The following is a 21,206-nucleotide window of genomic DNA, read 5'->3' on the forward strand; positions in this document are numbered from 1 at the left end:
CACCGCCTGGCCTTCCTTTAAATCAGTGGTTCGCAGTCCTTAACCCTAGCAGCTTTAGCAGCACGAAAAAGCCTCAGGCCTGGGCCAGGCATCCGGAGTTTTGAAAGCTGTGGCAGGTGAATCAACATGCAGCCTGGCTGGAGGAAAGTTACTCTATCCAAGGGAACTGGGCTCAGGTAAACCAACTCCCTGCCTCTGAGGCTTTTCTGGGGTGGCCCAGGGGTAGGTGAGGGCATTTGCTGGAGCTGCTTTTCCCACACCTTGAGAGACCCCCACTTTGTGAGGAGACGTGGGGCCATGGCTGGGGGGGGTGGGGTGCAGCCAGGGAACGCGGGAGGGTGGCAGCATATCACTTGCAGAAGGCCTCGGAGGCCTCGGAGGCCACCTGGCTTAGGGGATGCAAAGAATGATGCCTGCACTAGTCACTTCACAAAGAAAAGGAGATGAGGACTATTTTCTAAATATTATCAGTGTTTATCACAAGGTGTTGAGATCAAGGGTGGCTTTTCCCCGTTCAGAAAACATGGCCTCCTCCTCCAGGCTGGTGCCAGGTTTTATGGATACAGATATGCAGGACGGAGGCCCTACCCTCGGGAGTTAGGAAGTGTTTGAATTTGTAGTGAGTTTTTTCTTTGTCTTCTTACCTGGGCTTTCCAAATATTCTGCAATTAGTATCTTTCACTTTTGTAATTTTTTCTTAAGGACGAAAAAAGGCACAGTCAGATCCACTAGACTGTAGGTTCTTCAAGGACAGGGGCACGTCCTCAGGACCCTAGCCTGGGTTCTGCTGCAAAATGGGAATTTAATACATGCTGCTTGAATGAATATTTGACCTGTGTCCTCATTTCAGTTCTTCCAAGAATTGAGGACTGGTTCCAAGAACTGAGGCACTAGGTCCTTAAGATCTGTAAAATAATTACTTCAGGGTATATTACTAATAATATTTGACTAGGGCCTGTTTTCAAACACAGATGGGTTGCAAGCTTTTTGGAAAATTTTAAAAACAATAAAAACCATTGCCTCTGTGAGAGGAGGATCTTAGCGGCGTTCCGTGCAGGACGGAATATAAACTCCAGGAGCTGACGGAGCACAGAGAATCCAGACCCCAAGCCAGACGTGCTCTCTTACCTTGGACAACATTCTTAAGAAGGTTAGGCCTCAGTTTTAGCTGTAAATTGGGGATAATGGTGCCCCTCTGGAAGCTTGTTTGACACAAGGACTCATTTGTTTGATGAAGATTTATTGAGCAGCTCCTTGGTTGTGGCCAGCAGGGAGTGAAGCAGATATGCTCACCACCCTCGTTAGGCCAAAAGTCTGGTGGGGAAGATGCAATTAAGAGACCTCTGCACAGCGTCCAGGATGGTGCCTGGCTGCTGTTAACGCCCAGCCTGCAGCAGACAGGCACAGAAGAGCACAGCCTTCTCACTCGTCCCGCCTCCCCTGTCAGGGTAGAAACGATAAGGGAATGCGGCCAGGTTTGTCCAGTGGCCTGTATTTCCTATCCTGGTGGGAATCCACAAGGGAGTAAGGCAGTGATTGCATGCCAGGAGTGCCAGCGAGGAGACAAATGACACTTGGAAGGGGCAAATGGCACTTTCCCACATCATAACATTTTAAGTGGGGTTTCATAAACCTGCACTGTGGCAGTACGTCTATAAAAAAGCACCCCAAATCACTGCTTAGGGAATTTCCTGCCTTATTCCTCTCTCTCATCAATACCAACTGCGTTTAGTATATTGTTAAACACAGGCACTATTTAAAAAGCAAATCTTCCGAGTTTGGAGGTAAACTTTGGCGGGGAAGTTGGAGAGAAAGCTTGCCAACAAGGCTTCCTTGCAGGTTCTTTATCTGGAAGGGGCTTGTGGAAGGCATCAGTCTTCATTCCTCTGCCTCTTGGGCAGCCCAAGTGTTGCTCATAATGGTAATAACATCAGTGATTTGTGTAGTATTATATAATTGGCATAAACTACTCACAAACTCCTTCGTTTGCTCACCCAAAACTCTGGGGGGATGTGCCAAGCAGGTGTTATTTGTTCTCATTTCCAGATGAGACAGAGAAGTGCCTGTAAGGTCACAGAAGGCTCCTTCCACCTTAGCATTCCATGTACAAGCAAGGTCTTGGGGAAAGCATTGCGACACTTTGTCGTTGATGTCAAAGGCCTGCTTCCCTTTGCTGCCTAACCTGGCTCTCCATCCCATTTCTACCTAGTCCTCCCATTTAAACTCCTCCGGCAAGGACCAAGAGCTTGGCTGAAATCCATGCTAATGTTTTTTCTAACTTTGACCCTGGATTATGCCCATCGAAGATTCCTCCCTCCTTTTTCCCTTTCTGCTTTTAAGCGATGTGCAGCATGGACTGGTACAGTATGGAGGGTCATGACAGCCTTCTCACACGGTAGTGGAACAGTCTATGTATTTGTCTGTGGCTCCCTATGGACTGCAAGATCCATGTAGGCAAGAGCCTTGTTCACTGTTGTTGCCTCAGAGCCTAGCACAATATCTGGCACATAAGAGCTCCGTTGATATTTGTCAAATCTAATATACATACATACATACGTACATAAACAAATAAATAAATAATAAAGTGGTGGGATCCTAATTTGGGGGAGGGCAGGGAGTTGAGAAAATGTCTTGCCATGAACTTGGAGTGTTTTCCTATTTCCATCAATTGGAATGTGACTTGCTCTACAATCTCATCAGTCAGTCCTTGCCTGAAATTTAGGCAACAGTGATCTTTTCCTCCTCTCCGCTCTTCCAGAGGCTGGTACGTATGGTCACATGCTTCTGTCTATCACGACATCTTCCCTGCATGCTATTATCCTACCAGACTCATGAACCCTTTGAAGACAGTAGCACATAGCATCTTGCACATAGTGGAAGACCAAGTATTTGCTGAATCAAATTAACTCACCCAATTAATAGACTAGAATTTAGGCCTCCTGACCACCTTGTCTAAGGTGTCAGAGACGTGAGGTATCAGCCCCTGGGGCCAGAAGGGTTCATCATAAGCTACACATATTTCTTGAAACCTCACGTTTTCCTTCCTTAGAAACAGTTTGAGAGTTCATGGATAGTGGTAGATGGGAAAGAGGAGAGAATGGAAATCGAGACGGATGTGGTAGCGGAGGAAGATGACCCGGTTGCATACACCGCACATGTTCACTCTCTGGGAGACCCAAATCCAAGAGGGCAAGGCTGGTATTGACAGCATGGCAAAGAGCTGTTTGGGAATCTGGTTTTATTTGAACAGCAGAGGGCGGCAGGTGGTAGCGCTTCCTCCTCAGGGAGAAAAGAACCACCACAATGTGGTCCACCGGCAACCTAGTTTCTTCCTTCTGGGGAGAATTCCAATGTCTTCTTGATTGTCTTCAAAATGGGAAGGCAGCAAGGTTATGGGAAAGAGTTATAGGTAAAATCAACCAGCACTGAATAAGAAGCTGAGCTCTGAAGAAATCTTGAGCCTATTTTTCTTGCCAGTCAATGTCCAAGATTCTGACCCCATGTCCTGAGAGTGAGGACAAAATCCTTGTCTAGATAACCAGGTGTCAACGGACTCCAGAAGGAAAGCACACCCACCCCATTCTTTCTCAATCCCTCATCATCAGTCACAAAGCACAGTTCAAAACCATGTATTTAGGAACCAAAATGGCCCAAAGAAACTCAAACCAGATGTTCTAAGCTCAACTCAACTACCTTGAATGAACTCAGAATTTGTATAGCCTGCCTCATTTTTCTATTCCTTTTGTGCTTGTTTCATGGGAATTTCTGTTCAAAAGAGGAAGAGAAGGGAGTTCAGATGATTTTAGGCAAGGAAATTTGGAATAGATATAAGAAAACCAATTTTTAAAAATTTAGGTATAAGTTCTGGTTTGGAGGTTTAACAGGTCCTTGTTTCTAATTTTTTTTTAATTAAAAAATTTTTTTCAAGTTTTAGAGAGAGAGAGAGTGCAAGCAGGGGAGAGGGGCAGAGGGAGAAAGAGAGAGAACCTTAAGCAGGCTCTCTGCACCCAATGTAGAGTCCAACACGGGGCTCAATCCCACACCGTGGGATCATGACCTAAACTGAAGTCAAGAGTCAGACACTCAACTGAGTCGCCTAGGCACCTCATAACCCTTCCTATTTTCGATCTGGTCAAACCAGACATAATTTTTTTGAATGTTTAGGAAATATCCCTACCTCTGCTTATTTCTAAGTGGACATTAAGCAAGCTGCAATACAAAAAGTTTGTGAATGCAACACAATTCCAAACAGCAATGGGAGTTTTGAAAGCTACATGAATCAACATGTAGCCTGGTTCAAGGAAAGCTGCTCTATCCAAGGGAACTGGGCTCAGGCAAACCAACTCCCCCCCACCCCCAGGCTTTTCTGGGGTGGGGCAGGGATGGGTGGGGCATTTCTTACCCCCGAGTATTTTCATTACTGTCTAGTTCTAAGTATTTTTTCTTCAACTTTGACTTTTCTTCACCCTTTGACCTGGCTGTAATAAAATGTTTAAAAATTTCCAAATTGTGAGTTTTACAAATTATTTTTGTGACTGATTTCTAACTTAATGGCATTGTGGTTGGAGGACTTGCTCTATAGGATACTAATTCCTTGATTTTTGATGAGACCTGCTTTATCAGTACATGGTTGATTTTTGTAAAAAGTTGTGTTCTTGACAAGAATGTATAAGCACTAGCTGTTGGATATAGGTCTCTATGAATGTTCACATGTCAAACACATTCGCTGTTTTATGGGGATTGCTAGTCTGACTCTTCTTTCCACCCCTTCTCAGTATTTTGGTTAGAGAACATTTGGCATGTCCTTGAAAATAAAAAGGATAAAAATTTGACTTTTAACAGAATAATGAAAAAAAAATCTACCACCCATCCCACAAAATAGTTAAAGCAGAAGGTGGTTTATTACTGTGCATGCATGGGTCTCCTGTGCTCTCAGCAGCCTGCAGTTCTGCTCAGAGGGGACTGGGGGTAAGGGGGGTTGCTAGGACTGCCTTTTCATATGGCACATGTCCCACCTGGAAGTCAAGATCTTGACCTTGGATAAAGGTTTTATGGATGAATGTTCTGAGGTCTCATCCCTTAATGATTTGACCGTCCTTACATTCCTATCCCCAAAACTTCTTTTGCTTCTTACTTTTTTATCTTTACTCTTTTTTCACCTACCACTGGGTCTACTGCAACAGTTAATAGGTCTGCACCTGTTGTTTGCTCAGGTGCCAGCTATCTCCCTAAAGTGCAGAATGAAACACACAGACTCTGCTTAAAAACCTACTTTTGTTCTTGTCGACCACTGGGTCAAATCCAGGCTTCCTAGAAAATTCCTCGAGGCCCTCATAATTTGGTCCCAACTCATCTGTTAGGCTTTATTTCCTACAGTTCTTCTCATGTATCTGAACTCCAGCTACAGACCATATGTTTTTCTCAAAATGTGCCAGGCACTTTCATACCTCAGGCCCTTTGCTCATGCTCTTTCCTCCCACTTTACCCTTCTCCAAAACTGTTTACATTCTAGTAGTCCACCCAACCCAAACACTACCATCATGTGAAGCCAATGATTGTTCTCACAGCCTTCCTAGGAGACAGGCTGTGAATATACAAACTTGGGGAAGACACTTAACCTCTCTCTCTGTGCTCCAGTTTTCTCATCTGTAAAACAGAAACAATGATAATAGTACCTATGTATTGACACTGTTGGGAGGAAAGGACTCAGCAGAGCCAGGTACACAGGGAACACTGATAAACAGTAGCTGCTATTATTATTATCCCAGTGCCTGAGTGGGTGTGTAAATTCCCACTGAATGAATAATGGCCTCATGACTCTTAATAGAGCACGTAAAGTTTACTGTGTAACGTGAACATTAATCAAAACTGCCTCTCTCTACGTGACTGCATGCTTCTTAAGCATGGGGCCTAATCTTATGTAATTTGTTGGCTTTCCATAGTACTTACTGCAGTGCTTTGTGTTATTAACTTTTGATAAATTGAATTGACTAGGATATCATGTTGAGTGAGCCTGTAGGTGAACCTTGACAGCGCTGGGTTGGGGAGGGAGGTGGTGGCCTTCTCTAACAGTTGGCTCTTAAAGCAATTTCTCCTGGATCAATGGCACCTCATAATCTCATTAATGTACAACATAAATGAGGTGGTTAAGGCCTCTAGACAAGGGTGACAATACCACAGGACACACATGACTGGGGGTTGCTGGGTGACTGTATTGGCCTGAGAAACCGATTCAGACATTTCCAACCAGTGCGATTGGGTCTCCTTTCTTGGCTTCTGTGGTTGAACTCCTGAGTCACTGGGGTAGGGTGTGGGTGAGGCCACATCAAGGGATTAAAAAGGTTGTTGAGGGAGAAATTCTCCTCCAACAAGCAGATGTGCAACAAGGGAGGGCCTGAACCTTCTTAAGAAAGTACCTGAGCTTCAGTGAGCAGATTTCCTCCATATCACATGCCAGGTTTGGCCTCTCACCTCACCATATTCAAGACCTGCTCTCTCTCTCTCTCTCTCTTAAGTATTCTCTACACCCAACATGGGGCTCCAACTCATGACCCCGAGATCAAGAGTCACATGCTCTTCTGAGCCAGACAGGCACCTCAGACCTGTTCTTTTTGTTGGTTGTGTGACCATGACCTCTCTGACACTGTTTCCTCTAGGAGGGTAAGAAAACCCCATCTTCACAGGATCGTTGGAAGGAACAGAAAACATAACAGAAATGAATATGCAGTGGAAGATTTTCTTGTAATTCTCCTAGGAGAGAGAAAATGCCAGCGCTGGCAAGCAAAGTGCCCTTTCCTCAGTGGTAGAATATAAATCAGTCTACACGTAGAGTCAGAACAAAGCTAGGCAACACGAGTGAGTGTCCAGGCCAAACCTATCAGATATATTACAAAGAAAATATTTTGTAAAAATAAAGAGAGGAATGTGATGCTTCACTCTCTTTTCTCCAGAGTTCTTTTCATAAAAAAATTCTTTTTATATAATGCATTACCAGGCATGGGTGGAAACACACTGGTGATGCCAGGAGGCCAGTCACTTGACTAGGGGTGTAAAAGTTTCCTTCAGTCTGTGTGGCCAGGTTATGTTGAAGGCATGAGTCTGGGACAAGGAGCACAAGCAGCTGAGGTGGGAGCAGCAGGCTGACTCTTTCAGGATGTGGAAGCAGGGGCTGGGGAACTGTGGGTAGGGGCAAGGGCTGAACGGTCAGTGCTGGCCACCCAGACCCTTCCCAGGGCTGGTGGTGGACATTCCAGTCTGGTCTCAGGAGGAAATGTACCCAGGCCATTTCTGGCATACCCGCTTCAAAGCAAGTTCCAGGGTCAAGGCACAGAATCTCGACTTCTTCTGTTGGAGGGTCTCAGTGTTTTCAGTTAGAAGTTCAGGAAAGCGAAGGGTCTCAGAGTCCACTGACATCACGCCTTGGATCTGCACGGTGCTCATTCCACACCACAGACATAAACACCTGGACCCTCAGAGCTATGCGACCTCTCACAGAAACCCGAGACTCAGAAAGGCTAAGTGGCCAAGGCCTCACAGTTGACAGCATGCAGACTGCGATCCAGGCTCTCTGACTCCTGTTAAAGTGTTCTTTCCATGTGGTGCTGCCTTTGTGTGATTTTTTTTTTAAGTAATCTCTACACCCAATGTGGGGTTTGAAGTCACGACCCCAAGATCAAGAGTCGGATGCTCTAGTGACTGAGCCAGCCAGGCACCCCACCTTTCTGTGATTTTTATTTAAGTCATACTTTTGCCCTGGAACGCTGGGCGTAAATGATATTCCTCTTTGTTGAGCTGGAAAGTTGAATAAGTTGAAATCCACATAGAAAAACTGGCACTGGAAGGCAGGTCTTCTCATCTGCCAGGATCTGTGTTTTAGATTAAAAACAACCTGGAGATGGGAGATTCTAAGAAGGGAGCAGGATGGTGTAGGTGGGGAGACAATGGCTGGGAGAAGCCAGAATCTGCCCTCAGGGAAGCTTCTCATTTTCAAACTGAAAGTTACAACTTCTCTGCCTCAGTTTCCCCTTCTAAAAGTCTCTGAAGGGCCCAGGGGTGGGGAGGATGTGGGTGGAAAGGAATCGGGGAGTTATTGTTCAGTGGGTACTGTTTCAATTTGGGATGAAGAGAAAGTTCTGGAAATGAATAGCGGTGACAATGGTACAACATTGTGAAGGTATTTAATGCCACTTAAAAATGGTTAAAATGGTAAATTTTATGTCATGGATGTTTTACCACAATAAAAAATAAGAAAATTAAGGGGATAGGGTTAACTGAAGGTTTCTAAGTTTCTGTCAACTCTCCAAGTCTAGGGTTCTTACCCTGACTGGAAATTTCCTTCCAAAGTATATTTGCCTTTCCAGGTACTTTCTCCCCCTTGTCTCTCAGAACCCTCTCGCACAAGACCCCAATGCTGTTCTTATGCAGAAAGTAACCGCCCCCCCCCCCAAGCTAACTGTCTCGCAGCTGGTATAATGACTGAGGGTAATGTCTACATTTAGACTGTGTCGTGGATGAGGATGAGGTTGGCTCCTTGTTAAATGGCTGGGACAGAGATGGAACATTTTTGGAATTGAGACGGCCTCAATTTGACAGATTGATGTTCTCTGCTAAAAGTGGCATTGGGCTTTTTTTTTTTTTTCAAATTAAGATGCATTTATTTAATTGGGCTTGACATAAAAACTGGACAGAGAAACTTCATCCCTGAAGATGAAGGCCCAAGTCTAGGAGGCTGGTTCAGGCCTTTCTACTCCAGCACATGATGTAGGCAAGTGGCAGTTCTGGGGCTGGAGGGCAGGTGCAAAACCTCAAGTCTCAACATGGTCCTCGGATGATTTTCTGAGCTGCATGGGCATGGGGACCTGCCTAGCCTGGGTCCTAAGGGAAACTGGTACAGTTCAGGGAGGATCCAGCTTTCTCGGAGGTGGGCATTGGCTCAGAGGGTGGGTGCAGATCCTTGACCCTTGCACCCTGGCTCTAACCTGGGCATCAGTGCAGATACTGGGGCAGAGGCAGGACTGGGAAGCTGGCAGGTGGGGATATGATGCTCAGCCCACCATCACATCTGCAGTCCTCATCAATAAGAGGCAGTCAGCAGTGTAAGCTGTACTGGAAATAAATGAATATTAACTTGTTCCTCAAACAGTCTAGTGTCTGATTTTCAGCCTGATTGGATTCTTCTTCCACGTAGAAACATTTCTCTCATATATAATCTCCTCTAGCCCCCAAAGTGTAATCAATACAAGATAAAGTAAGGTGAACTATGGGCAGACCTTTGCCATTTCTAGAATAGTTATCTCTAAGGTGTGGTCACAGATCAGCAGGAGAGAGGTGGGTGCCAGACCATCAGAGGATCATGTAGACTGGGAGACAATCTTGCAGTGAATGGTGGTGTGGCTTGTGTGCTGGGAAGTGGGGGCTGTACCTGAGAATATTCACAAGTGTTTCTCTATAGGGGAAGAAAAAGAATGGATACATTAGAGCAGAATTGCCTCTTTTTACATAACTATATGTTCTTGGAAAGCTTTGTAAGCCAAATTCTTAGGATTCAAGGTGCTTCATTTTCCTCTTAATTAGCATTCAAGGATGTGCCTATAAACCTCCATAAAACAATATGGTGGGACATATGCAAAGACCCAAAGAAACTGCTCCTTAAGAGAACCCTTCAATCCACCAATTGAGAAAAATAGTAAAGGAAACAATTTGATAGTCATATACATGTGGAAGCAGGGGAAAAGAGCCTAAATACAGCTGGGATTGCAATCAACATGCTGGCATCAGGTCAAGGGGTAGGCAGTCAAGAGGGCAGGACTTAGCATTCAGACACCTAGCACGGAGCAGTGCACAGGGTGAATAGGTCGGCATGTCAGCTGGGATTCCGGGCACAGGGTCTCAGACCATAAGCCACGGGAGTTGTAGTTCAGCTCAAGGGCACAGGACACACTCTCAATCAGACAACACATATTAGAGTAATCGGATTCAGGAATTAGGAGTGAGGTTGGGGGCCAGGATGGGCCTGCTAATGATGCCCCAAATTATTAATTTAGCAGCCAGCGGCCTTCAGGAGGCCACCTGTTTCTCAAGCTGAGTCGTTAAAGAATAGCTCTCTTTAGCATACAGTCCTGGCCATCGTTTTCCCTCTGCAATGAACACTGCAATAAAGTTCTCCTTACCTATCCTGTGGGGAAATTCTCAACTCATGCTGAACAGGTTGACTTTCTATACCATATTTGCTATTTGTGTCTGAAAATTTTAAGCTAGCAATGCCAAGATGCCTGCTTTCCCGCAGCACCTGCTTATGTGCTCAGTTAAATTTAACATGGCAATACAGCACACAAGAGCTCACTGATGCTTAAGAGGATCTGTATGGAGGGAATGTGCAAGGGCAGCATACATACCTACGACAGAAAACTTGGATTAACCAGAATATTTGGTTGGTTTCTAACAGCATGCCCCTCAACAGTGCCAGTTAGTTGAAATGTCTGCCTCGAGCATTGTATTTGAAACTTTTCACACATACATCAACAAAATTCATGGCTTTCTTCCCTTCAGCACTAACATCCTAATGCCTTTGCTTACACATCCCAAAGCACCTTCCTGGGACCAATCTTATTTAGTCTATGCAAAGGGCTGCAAGCCTTGGATGAATCAGAACCTCAGAAATGTGTTCAACTCACAAAGCAGGGCTGACATATGTGTATGTGCGGATTTACATAGTTTTGCTTCCCTAAACGTAGAATGGAGTGTCTGATCACATCAGTTAACTTTCTCCATTTGCATTGCTCCCCTGGCCCCGCATCGCTCTGTGCCCACTTCTTACACTGAAGAGTGGGAAAGCCACTCTTCTCTCCCTGGTCCACCTGAGCTGAAAAATGTCCCAAATTGCCCTCTAGATCACAAATACCTGGCTGTCCCCCTCCTTCTGCCTGGACTTCCTCTACTGACGGATGACATCCCTGACACGGGCCAGCAACACTTAGACTGGGGATGCAGGTGTCACAAGGGGGCTACAAGCTGACAGGTGTGGATAGGAGCGGGTGCCTATCCCATGGGATGCAAGGAAAGCAGAGCCAGAAATCTCCCCTGGCTGCCTCATTCTCCAAGATACATTTAGGCTATGAGTGCCGTACCCACTTCCTCCCATGGGGGAGCATTGCATTGACCTACACATGCCGAATTTAGGCCTGTGGCAATACCCACAGCCACAGGTGACCACTGTATCCTGGCAGAACTCTTGCTTTCAACCACTTGTCTCTGGCTTCATTCAACACAATTGGCATCTTCCACAGCTCCTTTACCCCTTCTTGGGAAGAATGGTCTTTCTTGGGTTTTTGGTGGATTTCTTTGGGATCAGGTCAAATTAGAATAAGAATAATAAAAGTCCATCCAGTTAAGTGAAAACTTTAGGTCTATACAAAGGAAAAGAGTTTTAAAAAATACTATTTTGTACTTAGAGGAAACTTTTAAACTTTTGTCTATTCCTGGTGATGGGAACACAGATTTGGAGAAAAACATTTCAATTTCCTCTAAAAGACGAAATGGCAGGGAAAGCCAGCTCCATATTTGCTCTAATTGTCTAGGGTTTGCAAATTCATGAGGGTTGTCACTCAGTGGCAAGCCATGTAGGAGTCCTGTTTCTCTAACCCAAGATAGTTTCTAGCCAAGAAGGGGTCGGAAGTTGATTTGATTTGGTATTCCTGTTGGTGGAGGTGTTAATTCCACTCCCATACCCCCGGAATCCTCCAAGGTAAGAGAGGCCCCTGACAACGTTCTAGTCTCTCAATCTTTAGAGAGACCTCTGCCAAGGCTACAGAAGGAGGTCATTCCAGGGCCGCTTTTACCTCCTGGTGGGACAGCCACCACCCAGGATCCCTAGGACCAGGCAGAGGCTGCAATCACTCACTTGCTCTCAGCCAGCGATATACAGTGACTAGGGGCCAGGTCACCCACCAGGCCATACTTAGTCCATAATTTTGCTGGGGCCTCAAGGGAGGAATAGGTTCTAGTAGAAGAACCAGATGAAGAGGATAAAGGGGAAAGAAAAAGAGGGAAAAGGGAGGAAGGAGAAACAAATGAAGGAGAAACTATAACTAAAAGGGTTCTTGTGTTTCAACTGGGAACCAGCCACTCTTTATAATGCCACTTTCCACAGGGGGAAAATGTGCTCTAAGTTTCCAGTAATGAAGTTGGATATCTTCTAAACAAAGCCATACCCGCCAAGGAAGGAAATATTAAGTAAGCATTCAAGAGAACCAGAAGTTTTAGTCTTTTTTTTTTTTTTTAAATAATCTACGTCAAGTTTTCTATCAGAATTGAGCTGAATTTTCTTTTTTGTTTTTAAGTTGGGATGGGGCACCCAGATATGCCCTAAGATCACAATTTATCCTTGACTGGCTGATCACTTCAGGAAGGTCACTGTTATAGAACACATTTAAAAAGACAATCATTATAGGAAATAGGACAACAATAGCTGCTTCTACCTCCATGCTAGTATTAGGGTCAAGATCATCACACTCTGACTCCTCGGAACTGTTCGTCTCCTTGAAGGGCAGCATGAGGAGGGGGAAGAAAGAGAAAACAGTTAGAACCACAGGCAGCTTTTGCTGGGGAGTGAGGAGAACTTCAGAAAGGCATGAGCAATGGGAAGTTGGGCAGAGAAAAAATCCCAGGTGCTTCTAAGGAGGGGGTGCTGATCACCAAGGGTGGCAGCATGCTCTTTCCAGGGGGAGGAGGCTGGGATTGTGTGCGGCCGAGCATCTCACAGGAAATAGCAGTGGAAGCAACCACATGAAGCATGAATGCTGGATAATTTAAACTCTTGTCTTCTGTGAGGCTGGACTTCCCAGATGAGAGTGAAGGAGGGAACGCAATTTCTTTTCCCCAAGAAGGACGTTAGAATAGGCTTCGGTTGTTCTTTTTTTTGCTCAGGAAGGGGGAAAAGTGCCAGGTAGATAATCACACGCTATAACAATGTTAAACATGAGCAGTCTAACTCCCATGGTCCAGAGTCAGATCTTTCCAGAAGGCCCAATGTAAGAAAAACAGATCCCATCATTCCAAGATGGGGGACAACAAGGGTCTGCCAAAGCTTAGAATCAGTGGGTTCACAGTAAGATGGTGGATTATTACAAAATAGTAACTTGGGCTTCGCCAGCGTGCCTCCCTTTCCTGCCCATGTGTAGGCCTGAAAATGTCATCGTCTGAATTCTGGGGAAAAGAAATGAAACTTTACCAAGGCCACAGTGGCCCTTAAATTCCAAACCTCAGACTTCACATGGTTGAAGGTTTGACAGGCACTCCTAATCTCCTTACCCTGCGTGTATTTTCAAACCTAGGATACTGAACGGGCAGCTTTGGGAACTTTAGTATGAATCAAGCATCTTGCATTTTTACAAAAAGAATGCTGCAGATAATTTTGTTATAAAACATGTGCACAGTATAAAGAGAAAGGTATAAAAGAAAATAAAAGATACTTACGTATTTGAATTGAAGTTGCCAGGAGAAACAAAACATAAAAAATAAATTGATCTTGCATGCAAAATCCTGCTAAACTACTTCCCCGCTGGTCCCCACACTGGGAAAAAAAAATCCCCATCCACCCAAATTGCCTCGTGAGAATGCTGCAGGGTGGGAGTAGATGAGAGGTGGGGCACGGCTCTGGAATACCTTACTCACTTTAACAGAGACTTTGTTGCCCAGAATATCCTTGGGTTTACGAGGCCCTGTGGCTTCATTTTTACCCGTGTTCTCCACTTCCGCCCGCTTTCTCATTCGTAGGGTATGCCATGAACATGACTTCCTGTTGTACCAAAAAATGCACCAATCAAAATGGCAGGTCAGGGCAGAGTGAGGCGGTGGGTGGGCTCACCACCCTTGGGTGAGTCAGTAGGTGAGGTGCTCCAGTCAAGTCCCAGCTCCAGAGGCCCCAAATCTGTGTGCCAGCTCATGTGGTGGCTGGTAGCTAGTTGATCTCACCTCCAATAAGAAGTGAGTGAGGATGAGCTTTGACCCTTCTTGAGAGATGTGCCAGGTTGGCCGCAGCATTTGAGGAAAATATGAGTACTGGATTATTAAAATCTACCAAGGAAAGTTTTTATATCATACTGATGATGAATCCCTCAAGGACTGAGGAAGTCCCTTCCTGAACAGTATGGTGGGTGGTGGAAAAACAGGGTCGGGGGGGGGGGGCGGGAGTAAAACAGAAAAGATAAGTGTGTTTTATAGTGTATAAGCTACTGGCACTTTCCCAGGACTAGATATAAAGACCCAAAAGGATGATTTTGAGGTTTTCATCCCATTATTTGTATTTGGGCTGTGGCCACTTCCACACACTGCAGTACAGATAGGACTTTTTTCTGGGGCATTTGACTTGACACATGGTTGAGCACCGCTCATTTATCTGGATATTTTAGGATGAAGTGCTTCTTGGTCTATGTTCTCCACATCTCTCAGTGTTTGTGAATAAAAAGCTCTGTCAACCACTAAGAAGTCCTAGAGTTTTCCTGCTGGGAGAAGACCCAATGTGTGCTCTCAAGGAGATGAGGGCAGCAATCCCCTTTCACACTACCCTTAACTTCTTCCTTCCCACAAGGGGGTTGGAAGCTACTTCACAGACCTGTAAAGAAAAACTCAGAGCAGAGCTCTTGAGTTGCATATATGTCAGGACTCAAAAGACAAAGACAGCAAAAGCCAAGTCACAAAGAACATTAGTGACCCTGGGCAGGCATCCTCAATTTCAGGTGTGGTCACAGAATTTGGATGAAGTTCTATCATTGCCTGGAATAAGTGAGGTTGGCTTTCCTTCAGTGTGTCCTTGTCAAATTTGGTCCTTTGCAGACAGAGCTTGATGAAAAGAGCCTTCAGTAAGGGAGGGAGGAGAGAAGGAGGAGAGAGAGAGAGGCATATGAGATTTAGGAGAAAGGAGAATGTTTCAAAATGCATAGCATCTCCTCCATAAAACTCCATATATGTCAGGAATTTTAGGACATCCTGATGGTGTTCCCAAAATATTTATCACTAACACACATGCTCAGTGATCACCCTTCTGAATAGGAAAGGGCAAGAACAGTCATGTTCTCAATTTGGGGGTCAAGCAGGCTCCACCAGAAAGCAAGAATCTCTTGGCCAGAATTTCTCTTGTATCTCCCGAATAGGCAGGCTCTCTAAGCACACCAGCAACTCGCTTCAGTTGTGTACCTGAGCAAGAACCAGTCATGGAAACTAACCTTAGATAATATCACTGTTAACTTCCAACACTCACTTCATATCTTTACCCCCCAAATCCGCATCCCTGACCCAGTTTGAGAACATCTTGAGTCAGGGAGGCCCATGCTGAAAAGATTCCCAGGGTGAACAGCACATTGAGTGCGTGTGTGAGTGTGGGGGTGTGTTCCTGCATTTATCACAACCCTCTGGGTCATTCAGTGTGCTTGGTGAGAGACTAGAAATGTGACAAATAATGTTCAGAAGGAAGACTCAGTAGTATCAGTGGCAGGACAGGGTCAATTTCATATTCTTCTTTCCAGAAGAAGTCGTCATCATGGTTTGGGGAGCTTCCATCTCTTGGCCACAAGCCCAGGAACTGATGTGGAGACAGGGTTTCAGTGACATTTATGCTGTGGGCATCACAAACAACTCTGTCCCTTGTGGTCACAGCAGTCCCTGGGGAGGGTGCGGTGAGTGTCCTTCCCTGATAAATACTGACAGCCACTTTGAGTCAGACGCTCTGTTCCATCCCCACCAACCCCTGCACAAGAGAGGCTGACAAGGAACCAGAATGACCCAATTGTATTTGGATCTGTTCTTTTTCACCCAGACTCACATCCCTCCCATGGAAGGCAGGAAAAAGGTGCAAAAGTGAGGAGGAAGTGCTGGGTGCCTGGATAATTAGATTACAAATCGTGGTAAGTGAGCTCTAGAAGGCCGTTGACTAATAAGAACTTCAATGCTTTGAGCGCCTTTATTTCCAAGCCTTCTTAAATGGTACCAAAACAAATGTCTTAAAAGTAAACTGGATTGGGTCTATGGTGCCTTAGAGACCCCCACTGATTTCCAGCTGGGCCTGTGGTTACCTAGAAAGGCCAGGGTGAGGCTGGTAGCCTCTATCCTCCAAACTAGAGAAATGCCAAAGAAGCACTGTGTCCTGTTGTGCCCCTGCTCAGCTATGTCATGGGGGAGTCCCTTCCACCTGTGCCATGGATGACCACTGAGCTTGGAGAGTGGTGGGGGATGCAATCTAAACACTGTCTTGTGCTCAAGTCACCACTTCATGTCAGCACCTCAAAGGCGCCAATCAGAATCATTCCACATCTCGGAGGTTAGAGAAAAACAATAGGGGCTGTTTAGAAGGGAAGCCTAGTATTGGAGCTTGGGTGACAAAAGCACTTTTTGTGTAGGGAAAAACTGCCAATGCATTCAACCAATTCCTAAAATACAGAAAGGAAAAAAAAAAAAAAAAGAATTGTTTGCACATTTAAAACTCCCAGAATAGTGAAATAGGGGAAAAAGGGTCAACTAGTCTTTTACCTCATTAAAACATGCTCATGGTGAAAATTTATTTTACATATTTAAAATAGTACATTTAAAATTATTAGTTACATTACAGGTACAATGATGAACATTGTGGCTCTCCATTTATATTGCACAACCTGACTTCATCCATATGGGGTTCTTTAAATAGTGCAAAATACTTTATACAGGAATGTGTTCGAAAGGGTCTTCGCAACCAAACTAAGGAAAAGAAATATCTTACAAATTACCATGAACATATATTAAAGTGACAGGGGAGGGGAGAAGTTAAAAAAAAAAAAAGTTACAATCTGTACAGAGGAATTGCCACAGACAACCAAAAAGTTCCCTCTCTCCTGAGAGAAGCAGCAGGCCTCTGACCTACACAGGTCTGGCATTGGTGCTAAGGTCATTTTTTGGTGTCAATCAAAAAATATATATATATATATCAGTAACTTAATACAATATAAATAAAGTCCAGTCCAGTGAATCCTGTGGTGGGTCAAATGGAGCAACGGAAGGCATGCCTTTTGTCATCTAGGGTTTCAGTAGGGTTCTTTTCTTAATGGGGGAGGGGGAGAAAAAAAATGAACAGAAAATTATAACCCAAAAGGAAAAAAACCCACAGCCACTACCGTCAACAACCACAAAAAAAGCCCGGAACAATCCAGCCTGGATGCCCCATGCTGCGTGCGGTTCCAGCACTCAAATATTGGTTCCGGTGGCACTGTCGAGAATAAGCAGCGGTCATTCCCTAGCGTGTGTTTGCATTTTTGTGTTCTTTGTTTGGTTTTGATTTTCTAATCCACACACTCCTCTCCCGGGGAAGCCAACGAGGCACTTACTTGATGCTTCCGTCACTACTTTCTGCTGCCGCGGTGGCTTTGGTGAGGGGTGCCAGGACGCTGCCCGGGACCCAGCCCTCGGCCGCAGGGGAACAGTCGCTGGCCGGCTGGTACACCAGGCACATGTTCTGCTGGTTGACGGCGAGGACCTGGACCACCTCACCTTGGCTCACACAGATTTCGTTCTCCTTCAGTGCATAGTAATCTTTGATCACGGCCATGGAGGAGGTCCCATTGCAGCCCCCCAGGTCGCCCTGCTAGGAGACAAGGGCAAGGGGGACATGGATACAGGAAGGCTGGTTCACACAGGTAGCCTTATATCCCACTGCGTGCTTAAAGGCCAAATTTCCCACCAGCAGGGTAAATAGCAGGCAGAAGATTATCTTGAGCAATAAAATTACATGTACAAATGTGCTCTGAAAATCTATTTGTTATAGCAATGTTGTATATAATATTATAATCAGGGGTGAATGGGTAGAGAACTGTCCAGCCTAGGGAAAAGCATAAACACACCTTCCACCTGGAAGCCCCTCACTAGCATGCAACCTTCCTGCCAGCATCCTCTAATGTAAGGAAGAGGGTGGCACAGGGATACATAAGCAGTTGGGCAGAGTGAGGTCAGGGCAAAGGTCAGGTCAGGGTCACACCCCCCTAATGGAAAGAAGACAGACCTTCTGAAACATTTTTTCTTCTTTGTGAAAAAGCATCAGTTTCCTGCTACATTCTGATCTCCTTTGAGACAGAAGTAACAATGAGATATTTGCCCAGTTCAATGGCAAGACCATGACCTACCCTGACCCAACTCTAGTGGGAACAAAACTCCTCTGGTCCTGCCTGTGTTCATTAAAACAAGAGGTCATACCTCTGTGGCTTTTTCACATGACTATATCAGGAAAGCTACTTCTAGACCTGTACCTCCCATGGAGGCCTGGCTACCTCACAGAGCACGATGAGAGCCAGAAATTCTTCAATAAATTTGACAAAAGGCCGTTATGACTTCACCTAATTCACAAGGAGTTTTTAAGGTAGAAAATCATTTCCAGGTAATATGATGAAATAGGTCAGTACAGTTAGTCTAATACAGAATTGAACTTGGATATTAATAGTTGATTTTTTAAAAATATTTTTATTAATAATTAAAAAAATCAATATCATCCAATAATTTGGATAAAACAAATAAAAGTATAAAATCAGAACACGTAAGTAAAAAAAAAATGTAGACGTTCCTGTTCACAGACCCATTGAGTTCTAGAGGCAACTGAGGCCTAATGAGATTAATGAACTGCCTGAGGTTCTAGGGCAAGTGAGTTACAGAATTTGGGTTGGAACCCAGATTGCCTGAATTCCTAATCTAGCACTTTTCCCATTTATTCCCATGCCTACCACTTTGTAGGGTCCTACACAGTTGTGTGGACGGGTCTACAGTTAGTTCTATGCCGTCCTTACAGTGATGTTTAAATTGTGGATTATCTGTGATAAATGTCTAATCCAAACCTGCTTTTCCCATTTACACACAGATGACCCATTTCCCCACACTGCATCCGTCAGTGGAGGGCAAAGGACTGTGAGCTCACTTCAGCAGCTCATCATTAGAAAGCATGATCTCTTTCAGACGTCAAACACTAGAGCTGTGACTTTTAGGTGATCCAAAGCACGACTACTCTGGTATAAGTCATCATTGCCACTACAATATTACCTTATATCTGCAGGGCTTCTGCAGATGACAATAGCTCTTTAACACAGAATGTCTGAGCACAGGGAGCTGGTCTAACTCACTCAATTTGTAGGGGAAGAAAGAGAAATAATTGAGACTAGGCTGTATTCAGTGGGTTGTTCTGGTAAATGAGCAGCATAAAAAGAAGCTACTTCTTTTTTCTAAAGTGAGCACAGAGGCTGTGCCCTCAGAGTGGTGAGGCTGGGGGAAATAGGCTGTCACTTACCTTGGTGGCCTCAAACTTGTCCCCAGGCTGGTGATAGTCAAACCCTGGACTGCCATTGGAGGTAGATATCTTCAGGGGTGGCAGAGGCGGGTTATAGCTGGAGCCCTTTGGGGGCTTGTCAGAGCCCCCGGGGACAGAGGAGTAGGGCCTGGGGCTGGCTTGGGGAACTCTAGATGGCTGGGACCTCATCACAGCTGTGTTCCTTTCTTTCCGCTGGTACTCAATGGGCGACTGTAGTGCTACAGGGTAAGAGCAGACAGTTACTCTGAGGTCTAGGAATCTCACAAGGATTTGGAAGCTTAGTACACACAGGCTTTATGCCAGGCATAATGGTAATACACGAGGAAGACACTATTCTTGTTTTTAAGGAACTTATGATCTACCGTGAGGACAAAGAAACCTACCTTAATGATGGAAATGCAAAAACGAAATGGTGCCATATATGAGGTACAAAGTGCTGTGCAAAAGGATGGAGAGAAGTGTGTGCATGCGTGTGGGTGGACACTTCTATGGGGGTGGTGGTGGTACTAAGCTTCAGACTGTGCAGGAGGTAGGCAAGTGTGAAGTGTGTCTGGGCAACAGGATGGAGTCAGATCACCTGCAGCAGAAGACCATCGGTGGAGGAAGAGATGAGACATAAGGGAGGTTGTTGGCACCATGACTGAAAAATCTGCAAAGCCCTGCTAACGAGGCTGGGTTTAATTCCAAAGATCTTGAGAAGTGATTGGATTAAATGAACTTGAACATTTGAAATTCTCTTGCCAGAGCCACATTTTGAGGAATATATTAGCCTTGGAGCAGCAGTTGGGAGGAGGGCTGGAGAGGCCAGTTCAGAAACCATGAGACAGTGGCAAGCCAGCAACCCAAGCGGAGCAGAGTCAATGAAAATGTAGAATGGATATGACGTGGCAGGTGTTCAGAGGGAGATTAGACTCTGCCACAGCCTGGATGGGAGAAGAAGCCAAGAACTGATGGTCACTCGGGTTTGGGGTCTGGCAGAATGGTCGTCAGTGGAACTCAGGAGACAGAGGAAAGACATGAGCTTTGTTTTACAGAGTTTAAGATAAGAAAGTTCAAAGGCTTGAGTGCTAAAGAGGTATAGCCAGGCAAAAATCATACAGGTCAAATTCTGTAATAATGACTTCCACTGCTGGCCCAATTTTGTCATTTTTATCAGTATTTTCTGCAACAAATATTTAAGTAGGTTAACAGCTGGGGCCCAGAGAACTTTCAATTATAGGGATATTTCTATAGCAATAAGTGTGTGGTTCAGTAGGACTCAACATAGGGTTCACACTTCTCTTTGAGGTCTCAGGAGGGAAAGATTGGCCGAGATGCCTGCATATGCCTCTGTAAGTAAAAGGCTAGCCCTACTCTATCATCACATCCTTGTCTCCTGAGTGTGTCAAAGGATAAAACAGGCTCTTGCCAGAGCTCAGTCTTTCTCCCTGGTGTTCTGTAGGCATTAAATATTTAGGTATTGGTAATCGAGTTCAGTAATATCTCCATAATTCACTATAATTAAGAGAAAGATCTCTTGGAACCATGTAAAAGTCTGAATCACTGATTATGCCCAAAGAAATGCAGTTCCAAGTTTTAAGTAGATAGCAGGGAGTTTGGAAGCAGGTCTTATTGAACCAACTTCATGAATCAGTACTCATCACATGGAATTGGGGTATTACTTGATTAGGTGTAATAACTGTGCTGAAGTGTTTCAAAGTAATATGGCTTTTTAAATGAATGACACAGCGAGCCTCTGTTCTTCTGCTAGTCAGTCTCAGTTTGTATAGCTCAGGTCTTAGGATCTGGGAAGCTAATCCCTCCTGAGAGGGTTTGTTTCTGGCTGATATACAGCATCTTATGCCTGATCCTGTTTCTTTCTTTGCTTTGTTTGCTAGGGAGTTCATAGATACATGTG

The 21,206-nt window shown here is 44.9% G+C and overlaps 1 protein-coding gene across 7 annotated transcripts in view; it reads right to left on the reverse strand.

Annotated features, from left to right (window-relative positions):
* LOC125174692 (kalirin-like) overlaps window positions 1-21,206 on the reverse strand; it is a 122,004-nt gene that overhangs the window by 26,616 nt on the left and 74,182 nt on the right. For 3 of the 7 annotated variants that reach the window (XM_047874337.1, XM_047874333.1, XM_047874336.1), the window contains 2 exons: window positions 19,289-19,527; window positions 16,526-17,602 (listed from right to left, as the gene is read on the reverse strand). In XM_047874337.1, the coding sequence (XP_047730293.1) occupies window positions 17,345-17,602; window positions 19,289-19,527 (497 nt within the window). In that variant the 3' untranslated portion in view covers window positions 16,526-17,344. Of the gene's footprint in view, window positions 1-12,476; window positions 12,537-13,671; window positions 13,796-16,525; window positions 17,606-19,288; window positions 19,528-21,206 lie in introns of those variants that run through there. The other 4 variants (XM_047874335.1, XM_047874334.1, XM_047874339.1 and 1 more) reach the window with 3 other exon arrangements.

This window comes from Prionailurus viverrinus, chromosome C2 (assembly GCF_022837055.1).
Source record: "Prionailurus viverrinus isolate Anna chromosome C2, UM_Priviv_1.0, whole genome shotgun sequence".
NCBI classification, from domain to species: Eukaryota; Metazoa; Chordata; class Mammalia; order Carnivora; family Felidae; genus Prionailurus; species Prionailurus viverrinus.